Source organism: Lethenteron reissneri, chromosome 64 (assembly GCF_015708825.2).
Source record: "Lethenteron reissneri isolate LAM-NWPU_2019-01 chromosome 64, ASM1570882v1, whole genome shotgun sequence".
Classification (NCBI taxonomy): Eukaryota; Metazoa; Chordata; class Hyperoartia; order Petromyzontiformes; family Petromyzontidae; genus Lethenteron; species Lethenteron reissneri.
Window position 1 is genome coordinate 11290857 of NC_083842.1, and position 12672 is coordinate 11303528.

At 45.7% G+C, this 12672-nt stretch overlaps 1 protein-coding gene across 2 annotated transcripts in view; it reads left to right on the forward strand.

Moving 5' to 3' along the window:
* LOC133358970 (AP-3 complex subunit delta-1-like) overlaps window positions 1–12672 on the forward strand; it is a 76629-nt gene that overhangs the window by 3506 nt on the left and 60451 nt on the right. For both annotated transcript variants that reach the window (XM_061577351.1, XM_061577352.1), the window contains exon 2: window positions 12566–12661. In XM_061577351.1, coding sequence (XP_061433335.1) covers window positions 12566–12661 — 96 coding nt within the window. The remainder of the gene's footprint in view (window positions 1–12565; window positions 12662–12672) is intronic.

The window sequence follows — 12672 nt, forward strand, 5'->3', positions numbered from 1 at the left end:
TGGCGTATGCATGTACTTCTAGATTTGAAGCTTTCGTGACTGCAAGGATTCATACTCTTAGTTCTACGTGACTTTACCGAAAGAACTAAGAGTATGTATGCATGCACGTTTTAAGTGTTGATTTTACAACCCCCCAGCTCTCAGAAACCATACGTCAAGTGTTGTTTTTATAGTTTCTTTGACAAACGTCTGATCTCAAAAACCATAGGCCAAAATCAGGTCGAATACATCTAGACACTTATCAACGTGTGCGTTGCAATTGCGTAAACGTTACAAACAAGACCCACCCGAGGAATTGTTTTTCGACTTTGTGAACGTGTTTTAGTGTAAACAAAGCATTGCAATATCTTAAGACCTTGACAAATAGATATTTTTGTGGTGGCTAAGGAGGAAGAAAGCACTTTCTGAGACAGCACAGCAAGTAGGATACATATCTATATGGGTGGATATTTGAGTCTTCCCACCATTGTACGCACACCACTATTCCCGCACACAAAACACACAATCCTTCAGATGCAACCGGGTGTGTCTGTAGCTTTGGTAAGACTTTTCCTGGGTGAACAACTGCAGTTCTGGTGTTACGCAGAACCCTGTGAAAAAGGATGACTCATTGAGAAACATTTTAAAGTTGAACTAAAAAGGCCACGGCCATGTTAGCGTAATCCTATACAGGTAGTCCCCGAGTTACGATGGGGTCCGACTTCCGATATTTCGATCTTACGATAGCGATACGACAAAATTGCCATCAACAACCTAACATCGTTCAAGTGTGCAGACGATGGACAGAATCTTGGTGAGCAGAGTACAATGTGATACATTACGATACGTTCAATGCATGTATGATACGTAGCTTTAGCGATTAAATTTTAGGGTTACCACGATACGATACGTTCAATGCATGTTAAAAGTTTTTTTTATAGCAGATAGGATTGTTTCCTGAAAAAACTTTCTATTAAATTGCAGTTCATATAGGTAGGCTAAGAATTTACCTTGTTTTTTTTACTTTACATTTTACTGTGCAGTACAGTATTGTAATTAATAAATACATACGGTATATAGTTTATACAGTACGGTACTGTAAATTGCTCTGTTTTGCTAAATTATCACCGTTCTTTAAGACTCCTGGGTAGGCTAGGCCATCTTCGACTTCCGATATTTTAGACTTACGATGGGGTCGTTGTAACGCATCTCCATCGTAAGTAGAGGACTGCCTGTATAACCGTGTAATATACCAGTCCATGGGCTGATGGCAGTGTGGTTAGAGTAGCCGACTCCCAAAAAGCGATACGGTGTGCGTTTAAGTCCCAGTTTGGGGGTCGACTTATTTCATCCTTCAGTGCAGTTCAGAATAAAAATCTTTATTTTTGAACTTGGAGGAGGAATCCGATGAGCTATGAAGCTCTATTTCACAAATCTCCAATGTGTGGAGCGGGTGAGAAAGGAGTTACAACAGCAAACAGTACAAACAAAATACGATCTGAATAAGTAATGAACGCATGAATTATATAAGCCCGATTTTTATCTGGCTTCGGCACGGTAGCAAAACCAGCAACAAAACAGTCCCAGGCCACATCAAGATAACACGCTCGTAGTCCCTAAATAAAATGGCACATTAACATTGAGCCGTCGATACACAGGGTAAGGATCAAAGTTTCAATGGATGGGAAGTCGCCAGTGGTCATATCATGGTTGAATTTGGCCACTGGCATGAGAATGCAAATGATCCGCAACTGGTTCTGGGTCACTTCTGGAGATGAACACAAAGCATACAATGAATTCGGGTAACTGTAGCTTGAAATGTGTTGTATTATGAAAGTGCGCTCTGACAGGTTGAGTGTATGAGCTGCTCTCCACCTGAGGACGGCTGCTTGCATTGTGGCCGAAACGTCGTGAGAATTATTTTATTGTGTTTTATTTTTATTATTTTATTATTTCCATTCTACGTGACTTTACCGAAAGAACCAAGAAGATGTATGAGCTCTTTCGCACCGTACGTACGTAGCCAACCGTGCTAATCGGAGTGATTGTGCGGTGCTTGGCACCATGAACCTGGCCACTTGAGCTAGATTGCCAGTGTCGGTGGCGAAGTGATACCTGCAATGGCTATGTGAGCGCCGCCTTCGCCAACCTGCGCCGACCAGCGCGGTGAAATATTGTCAGACGACTGCCACGGTGGAGTGAAGCCTTCTTGCACAAGTGGAGTTACAAAGGGCCAATAACTGTAATCGTGCTTTGTAAGATCCATAGAAACAATTCATGATGACAATTTTGAGCTTCGTTACACTTGTAATGTGTATCCTATTTGTGAGAACGAGGCTTTTCTGTACCACCGGGCTCTCACGACTATGCATCAACGCTGTGGGTACCATTTCACGTAATCAATATATGAACGATGATAATGCGGTTGTTATGCAGGCGCAGGAAGTAGCGGCTTTAACACGTGGGAAATGCTCATGTGACTTTTCCTACCCTCCCCCATTCAAACACTTATCCCCCAACGGCCCCTCAACCAAGCTTTGAAGTTGCATAATACGTGTGGTATTTTTTTTCTGCAATACGCGCGCACATACATACGCATAGCATGCCATGCATTTAGTAATTATGATGCAGACAATACCGTATGCTCCAGATTGTAAGATGCACTTTTACCCCCCCCCCACCTCCTTGAGTTTACCAGCAAAAATTTAGAGTGTGCGTCTTTTAATCTGGTTGGCGCGTGTGTGTGTGAGATCATTTTTGTATGATTTTTTTACACCGGGCGCAAGTTTGAGGTTGCCTCGATTTTTCCGTAGTGCCTTGCAATCAGTACAGTATGGCAATTAATGTAAACATATTTAACGGTAATCTTCAATCTGTAACAATAGTAATAGTGTTGTAATCTATATCAGAAAATCATCACTTTCTCAAGATGCATGCAACACATACTCTCTGAGGGCCCGCATCCAGAATTGTAGGGTTTGGCAAATTAAGAACAGTTTTTATGCGAGGGAAGAAAGATGCGCACAGATGGGTTTTTGAACCCACTTGTTGTACTGCTATGTCCTGGACACACTACAGCCACCAATGGGCTTGGAAGCCTCACACATCTCCGTGCGTGTGTGTGTTATAGAGTGTTACCCCCTCGCAAGCGTGGGTTTCCTCCCACATGTAAACACTCATTAATTTACCAATCTAGTATATAATTACAATACCCCCCCTCCGTCTCAAATCATTGCACCTGATGAGTTAAATGATGATGTCACCCTGCTGCTGCTGCTCTATTTAAGACCAGGAGCAAGAGCAGAGCCTCACCATTCTGGCGAATTGCCCGATGATGCTGGATGCAATTATCAGCGAAACGTCGTACTCAAAAATTGTAAATGTTGTGGTTTCACTCTTCAATGCACCGGTGGGCTAAAGTAGTGAACTATTTGTCTTTTATCAATGTGACACTTTTTTTGCTGATTGGCCGTGTCGGGTTGTGGAGGAGGGTTACGACACATTTATAAATAACGCAATCTAACCCAACAACGTATATTATGAACTCATTAATTGGCTGATAACACCTTCATATATAGAGGACCACAGACCTTGGGAAATTGTTGGCTCCAGGTCACTGCGTGGCTGCCTTCCTGCTTGTCTGTGCTTCCTTGCGCCTCCTTGGGCATTTCTGTACGAGAGCTTTCGAAGAACTGTTTGGTCATATTCTTAGGTTTTTTTGGTAAAGTCACGTAGGTAAAAATTTTAAATTAATAAAAGTAAAATAAAAATAAAATAAAAATCACGACGTTTCGGAGGCAACACAAGCTTCCGTCTTCAGGTGGAACCGTCACAGCACGATAGCTGTATCAAGTGAGATGAATTTAATTTTTTTACCTACGTGACTTTACCAAAAAAACCTAAGAATATGAATCTTTGCAGTCACGAAAGCTTCAAATCTAGAACTGTTTGGTCAGTTATGAATTTAAATTATTATTCACAAACCCTTCCCTCCCGAGCGATGGATTATATGTGTGTGCCACCACTACCCATGAATTCAAGCTTCGAGTCGCTGAAAATTATTGCGATTTTTGGGTGATGATTGGCAATCGCGATGGACGGCATTTGTCACCTTAACTCAGGATGCTGCCTCGGCATTTTGTTATTGTAGTTGACCCCAGGTGTGGTCCCATTGCTGCAGTCGTTCAGTCACAAGTGATTACGTAGTGGTCTGGTTGAAGTCAGTACACGCGTTTATTTTCGTGATTTTTTTAAAGCTTTTGATTGTTACCCATTGCTGACCGGAAAACGACTTGCATGTCAATTCACCGCTGTTCCTATATCAGCTTCACATTTCTCAGTGTTCTAAAATGTCACTGCAAAGTGCACGTTACATTGAAACGTGTGCGAGTCATTCAATTCCGAGGTCTTCTCACTCTGCTCTAAAGAAGGGCCCTTGCCCGAAACGTTAGCCTCCTGTATTTTATCTCCATATGTATAAAAGGCAGAGTTGTGATTATGTGTGTCTGTTCAAAATGTTTAGCGTACAACTACTTCCCGACATGCAACAAACTGGAAATTTTCCATGTGGGTACTTTTCCGACTGTACACCATGCAAACATTATAAAAAATACACTTATTTTTGGCTCAATAATGCAGATATTCTTTGCACGCCAAGTGAACTGTGAAGTCAAATATGTCATGCGACCCGCGCATGTGGAAGCGTAACGCATTAGTTAGCGCGCTGCGCTACGAACCCGGCGACCAGAGTTCGATTCCCGCTCACGGCCACCACCGGTGACAATTATTTGAACCGGTCCTGGGCCTCCCCTAGGTCGACTCAGCCTCAAACGAGTAACTGCTGTGGTGTGTGTGAACATCGCCACTGGGGAGACAAAGGCGGCCGGGCGTGGTGAATTCAAGTCCCGGGCGAAGCCTGCTCGTAACGCTAGTTGTATTGTCTGGCAGTGTTAATTATAAATGGAGTGAGATTTTTTCTTGTTTGAACCTCACTTTTTTGTGCATGGGTTGGGTTCAATAGTTTTATTGCTACTCTGCCACATGACTAAAGAGGTCTTACATCAGCCATTTCACTTCTGATGTATAATCGGGGTCTTTATGGCCAAAGACTGATGGACCAGTCACTGTTGGGGTCTCGAGACCTTAGACCGAGAGATTGATCTTTGATGGGCTCACTTGACAATATATTTGACTGCAAGGCCGTAGCCATGGAGTCAATATTGGGGGGGGACCAAATCTTCCAGGGGGTCTGGGGGTCCCCCCCCAGAAAAAAAAAATCTAAATTTTAAAACTAATTTCCTGCCTAAAATATAAAAAAAATTCACTAACACATGGGATGGATTTTCTATTTATTTTTTACAATAATGTCTAATAGTGTATTCTATTACATTGCTCTGTTTTTATTTTTTTACCATTTATTGTTTTATTGTGTGTAATGGCAGAGATTATGGATTTATAAAGTACAACCATAACCACAATCATATTAACAGAAACCTATGCATTGTTATATGAAGACAAGTCCAGATATTGTGGCCAAGGTTGAGAAAATTGTTGTTTTTATTTACATAGCATAGCAATTTTTTCATATTTTTGATAGCATTATATTGGGGGGGACATTTTGAGCATAATTGAATATAATATAATTACGGCCTTGTTTGACTGTAATCCGTCTGGTATCTTTCGACGGTCTCTGATGGGATCTCTCGGCAATGGATTGTCAGAATCGGTCTCTGATGGGATCTTTAGGCAATGGATTGAGAGAACCGGTCTCTGATGAAATTCATCAACAGACGCTGCAAAGTCCGTGGCAGCGGATATCACATAACTACTTCTCAAAATCCCCTTCAAGTCACCTCTGAATCCCCGCAGTAGTACATGGCAATCTTCTTGGTTCTTTCGGTAAAGTCACATAGAAGGGAAAAAAAACATAATAAAATAATTCTCACGACGTTTCGGACCAGGTCTGTCGGGGAGACAGCGTCTGAATGTTCAGACACTGTCTCCCCGACAGACCTGGTCTTCACCTGAGGACGGCTGCTTGCGTTGTGGCCGAAACGTCGTGAGAATTATTTTATTATGTTTTATTTTTGTTTATTATTATTTTATTATTGCCCTTCTACGTGACTTTACCGAAAGAACCAAGAAGATGAATCCCTGCAGTCACGAAAGCTTTAAATAGAAATTTACATGGCAACCCTTACCCATCTTCCTTGCCACAGAAAGTAATCCGAATGTTGATGTAACAGAATCAGAAAATGCGTTTCTACAGGAGGAATCTGATGAGCTTATGAAGCTTTTTTTTCACAGATGTCAAGCATGGGGCACGGGGTTCAGAACGTTACAACAACAAAAGCTCACCAAGTCACTCAAACGCATACAATTTAAAAGTTAAACTGTACCCGCACAGGGCTAAAAAACAGGGGAATGCGGATTTCGTAGTAGGTGCACAGCGGGCGCACCCAACCAAACATTTTTGTTGCTTATTGTCAAACATCTCGACCCGCGTGCTATTTGTGGAATGAGCTTTTTTTCCCCGCGGGCGTGGGAGAGAGGGATGTGCACAAGCCTGATTCGCGCTGATTCTGCAGAAGTTGGGAGCGAGGTGAGCGAGCGAAGCCAGGTGACTCCGTCGTCCGCCGACTTGAAACCTCCTGGTGGTTAAAGATTCATGCGGTGGGGAAAATGACACCTGCCCTGGGGGGGGGGGGGGGGGGGGGGAGAACACATGGGCAGTTGCGGGGCGGCAATAAAGACAAAGATCCCCCGTGTAGCCTTAACAGACTGGGGGCAAGTGCTATTAGCGAGCACCTTTGAAGGTCGGCACAGCACACGAGGGGGGCGGTGGCCGCCATCGCGCCCGGCCGCCTTTGTCTCCCCCAGTGGCGATGTTTACACATCGCGCCAGGTACTCATTTGAGGCTGAGTCGACCTAGGGGAGGCCCAGGACCGGTTCAGGTAATCGTCGCTGGTGTTGGCCGTGAGCAGGAATTGAACCCGGGCATGCCAGGTTCGCGGCGCAGCGTGCTAACCAGAGGTCGCAAACGGGTTTTGATTCCTTACCCGTACCCGGCCGCACCAGGGTCGCAAACGGGTACCCGTACCTGTACCCGGCCGGGTACGGGTAGCCGTATCGTACCCGTACCCTACCCGAAATGAGTGACAAACGGTTACTCACCAGTGACTCACGGCCTCCCCGTACCCGGCCGCACCAGGGTCGCAAACGGCTACCCGTACCCGTACCGGCCGGGTACGGGTAGCCGGGTATCGGGTAGGGTACGGGTATCGGGTACCCGTTTGCGACCTCTGGTGCTAACCGCTGCACCACCGCTCCCGACAGTGGCAGTCCGGTTACAGGTTTGCCGTTTCTCTCTTCGCTGTGCTCAAGACCAAGAGCCATTTCTGTCTCCTTACTTTCGGTTTAGTTTTTTTCCCCCGTCGGTTCAAGCTTACAAATCCGCTCTGGTTAACATGACCACGTGTCTGTGTTGTGGGCGGCGGAGGGGCAATGCAGGGAAATTCGTCGTTGCGCGATGCTTCTGTTCTCAACACCTCCTCTCACCCCCCCCCCCCATGTCTTCAACCAACCAGCTTGGTGACGTGCGGTCAAAGAAAGCCCACAATCTGCAACGGCATTGTGGATTGTCTGAAGAGACGCGCTTCGAAATGATTACGTTCCTTCGTTCAGCTGTTTGGTTTACAATCTGTATGAGTAATAGTAGCCGCGTGTCTGCTCGGATGATTCAATCCTACCTTATGTCAGCACTGGGAGGGCTAATATGTCTTTTATAAATCATGTTAATGCAAAACCCCCCCACCCCTCCAATTTCATCCCAGTTGTGCTATCGGTATCACGTGATGAGACAAAAAATCCATTCAGATCTCTCGCAGAGCAATGCACCCTTTTCGTGCGAGAGAAAGACCTGCAGAAGCAGATGCTCTAGAACGCCATCTGAGATGTCCTCAAGTGACCTCTGATCCACAGACTCCGGGGCAGAATTTTGCCACTTGCCATGCTACGGGGATACAATTGAATCTAATACTGGTAGGAACCACCTGGTTCCACCAGCCCACAGGGGATTATTGTGTCCGTCCGTCGTGCATCCAAAAATGGGAGGGGTGGGGCTGGGTGGAGAGGGGAGGGTGGGGAGGGGCTGGGTGGGGAGGGTGGGGAGGGGCTGGGTGGGGAGGGTAGGGAGGGGCTGGGTGGGGGGTGGGAGGGGTGAGGCTAGGTGGGGAGGGGCTGGTCACCCCGTGGTGCCCTTATAAAACTCAACGTTTAACCTTCTCACGCCGGCTTGTGCCCGCCCTCACAGTCGGCCATATTTGCGGAATACACCACGCCGCCGTTAACCCTGGCCATTGACCGCGCAACCCAACGTTCCTACCAGCTCCCTCCGCAGGAATGTGTTTTTATATGAATAGAGTGCCTTCACTGAAAGAATGACATTCAAACGGTTATATATATTTTTGTTTACCTATTTTTTTATTCCCACTCCTTTATTGGCCTTGACCACTAGCGATCATCCTTTCTAGCCGAAGTTTCCTGCCCAAACCCACTTGGACTATTATACATCCATATTTCTTTCAAGGCAGTGTTATTGGAAATGAGTTTTGTGTTACATTTCTGAACGGTCCATGCGATTCAAGTTTCATTTATTAGGTATAGCACTGTGAGCCATTCGGCTCTTGAATCGGGTGCAACTGCAACAAACAAAAAAACTAAAACATGAACAAGAAAACATCTTAAAGTGACTATGTGACTGAGTGCAAACAGAAAATCCAAGAAAATACAGCAAAATATTGCAGAAAAATCACCGTACACCAACGCTGTGTGCAAAAATCCCAGTGGGATGCAAGTCAAACAACAACGACAACAACCACAAGACAACTTAGATTAAGGCCATCAGTCTAACTCTGTACTACAACAAACAAACATGGCCAAACCGAAAAACTTTTCAAAAAACACCAAAATAAAGCCATAAAAGCAATGAAACCGTGATCATGGCTCTCACTTGTGTATATTTTCTAATACATGTGCTTCTGTCTCTTATCAGTGTTTTCCCAAGCGTTACTAAAACTAAACACGAACTTAATTTTATTTTACCAGGTAAGGCCCAGTAAGCTATATTAGATTTTTTTTTCAGAATTAACCTGGCCACAATTGATAGTTCAACAAAATGGTTTATGTGGACATTTTTAGCAGCCAAATACTCTATAAACGCATGTTGATTCTAAATTTGGAGAGGAAAAACCAGGAGGACCTGGAGAAAAATCCACGTGATCACGGGGAGAAACATGCAAACTCCAAATATACAGGTATTGTCAGGGTCGGGATCAAACCCACGACCTCTTGCATACCGGGCGAGGGAGGGAAAAAACCAGAGGACCTGGAGAAAAATCCACGTGCCCACGGGGAGAAACATGCAAACTCCAAATATACCGGCATTGTCAGGGTCGGGATCAAACCCACGACCTCTTGCATACCAGGCAAGGGAGTTAACATCTAACCATCATTCATTCTCCCCGTTCTTTTCTGCACACTTTCCAAATTTTGTATATTTTCTTGCTACGGCTAGAGAATTATACATGGTATAAAAAACAAACTATTCATACATATTAATTGTTAACGTTATTTTCTTAACGTTCAATTCAATACTTCTTTTTGTGACCGTAAGAATATCCTTTAATCAATGAATCTAGTCTCTAATGTAATTTTCACTCGGGTCTACTCTGGAGTGTGTTTTGTGGGCATTTAATTCTGCATAATTTCATCGACATCTAATCTTATTACCTATGCTTCGTCTTGTATGTGATCATTCACTATTCAGAATATCTGTGAACAATATGGGGTGAACGAAATTGAACCAACGAGGCGGAGTGACATGAGAAACACTACATTTGGGGTAGTTAAATCGAGGCGGAAATGATCCAATTCTTATATGGACCCACAACCCCTTGAATCATCTTCCTGGTTCTTTCGGTAAAGTCACGTAAATGGAAATAATAAAATAATAAAAATAAAACATAATAAAATAATTCTCACGACGTTTCGGCCACAACGCGAGCAGCCGTCCTCAGGTGGAGAACAGGTCTGTCGGAAAGACAGCGTCCGAATGAACACCACCAAGCTTGGCCGCGTATATTTAAGCTGGGTTGGAGGAGGAAGGGCGCCTTGACGAAGGAATTTGCATATCACTCTTCTTCACCTCAGGACAGCTGCTTGCGTTGTGGCCGAAACGTCGTGAGAATTATATTATTATGTTTTATTTTTATTATTTTATTACTTCCCTTCTACGTGACTTTACCGAAAGACCCAAGAAGATGAATCCCTGCAGTCACGAAAGCTTTAAATCGAAATGTTATTATGTTTTCTTTTTATTATTTTATTATTTCCCTTCTACGCGACTTTACCGAAAGAACCAAGAAGATGAATCCCTGCAGTCACGAAAGCTTTAAATCGAAACCCTTGAATCATGTCAATTCATGGCTATCCCATGGGAGGTCGATTTGTTACAAGCCCACTGTCATCTTTGCCTTCCTCTCCCCACCCGTCATAGTTTTTGCAAGGTGGGGAAACTGGAGTGGCCGAAAACAATAGTCACTTACCAGAGGGACAAACACCAACACTCCCCGACTATTCGGCTCATTGCAAATTAATGTCGGCGTGGTCACGGGGATTGGGCGGCGGTGGCGTGTAACCGGATAAGAACCCTTGTTGCGTGTTCCCTGGGCCGAGGATAAAGATGTAAAGATGCTCGCCTGTCGCTCCCTTGAGAATGCGTCTCGCCTTGCCGCTGACAAAACCTCAGAGGAATGTTTTTATTAAATAATGTTTTGTTATTTTATTCTTTCCCTTCTACGTGACTTTACCGAAAGAACCAAGAATGCTCAAAGGAATCGTTCGCATTGACTGTCTTCCTCGTCCCTTGACCCTGCTCAGCCTGCAAGGCCCTTCACACATTCATCTTCTTGTCCGTGAACTCACAGATTATATCTATGGAATGTCGAGCAAATTATTACCCGTGCTTGAGAGTGAAAAGCAGTTAAGGCAGCGTGTCTAAAGGAGAAAGATCGAAGAGGAGCGATAAGCCTTAAGCGGTTAGCGTGCCACGCTCCGAACCCAGCATCTCGAGTTCAATTCCCGGCCCCTGCTAACGTATATAGGGGAGGCAAATGGTTAAAATGGTCCTTTGCCTCGCCTAGGTCGACTCAGTCTTAAATGGTGCGGTGCGTTAACAGGAAAACACCGCTGAGACGACAAAAGCAGCCGCGGCATTGTGTCGATCACTCCCCCCACCCCCTTGAGCGCCGTGCCGGCCTTCGTAAGTGCTCGCTGACAGCTCTTGCTCTAACAGCCCCCTGTTGACTATAATAGGTGATCTTTTGTCGTGTTTGTCCAAAGAATAAACGTTTTTACTGGTAGGAACCTCCTGGTTACACCAGCCCACAGGGGATTATTGTGTCTGTCCGTCGTGCAAGGAGGGGCTGGGTGGGGAGGGAGGGGCTGGGTGGGGAGGGGAGGGTGGGGAGGGGCTGGGTGACGAAATAAATCGACGTGTAACGCCGTGGCCTTGAAAGGAGACGTAGGTAACGGATGACGTTCTTCTTTCATAGCCTATGAAGCACTTGTGCTATGAAGAAGGGCCATTGCTTCAAAGTTTTTTTTTTACCCTTAAATACCTTGTCATAGAGCAGGGGTGGGGAAGCTTTTTTCTGCCAAGGGCCATTTGGATATTTATAACATCATTCGTGGGGCCATACAAAATAATCACCTTAAAAAATAGCCCGTTACATTTGGTCAAACATTTAATTAACTCGCCCCTAATGCGATGGCTGGAACTGCTTCTCTTTGGGCGAGGCTTGGTGATGTTAGCTGGCTATTGATAATGTTGCTGCTACACGCAACTGCTTTTCCAGGTTTGCTCCTAGATTTATTGAACTTCGAGTCCCGCCTGCGGTTGCCTTGGCAGGGCCACACCAAATGATTTTGCGGGCCTCGTACGGCCCGCGGGCCGGACATTCCCCACCCCTGTCATAGACGAATGCGCGTTTGCGTTGTGAACTGTATGCACAGGCTCTGCTTGGAGTCGAAACCCAGGATCTCGGTGGTTGACAGCTCATCGCTCTGACCTCTTGAAGCACCGGGTCACCTTGCTTGTGTTTTTGCCTTGTGTGTGTGCGCGCGTGCGTGCGTGTGTGCGTGTGTGCGCGTGTGTGTGCGTGCGTGTGTGCGTGCGTGCGTGCGCGCGTGCGTGCGCGTGTGTGCAGCCCAAGTGCAATGGTTAGCGCGCTGCGCTACGAACCCAGCGACCCGAGTTAACTTCCCGCTCATGGCCAACACCATTGACGATTATCTGAACCAGGTTCTGGGCCCTCCCCTAGGTCGACTCGGCCTCAAATGAGACCCTGGTGCGGTGTGTAAAATCATCGATGCTGGGGAGACAAAGGCGGTCGGGCGTGGCGCCGACCACCCACCCACCCCCTCGTGTGCCGTGCCGGCCTTCACAGGTGCTACTTCTCGCTAACAGAGCTTGCCCCGAAAGTCTGTTAAGGCTATATGGCGGATGTTTGTCCTGTGTCTTTGCAGCCCAAGTACATATCAATGTGCATCGAGGAGATCAAGCAGGAGCTGAGGCAGGAGAACATTGCCGTCAAGGCCAACGCAGTGGCCAAGCTCGGCTACGTGAGTCCCTG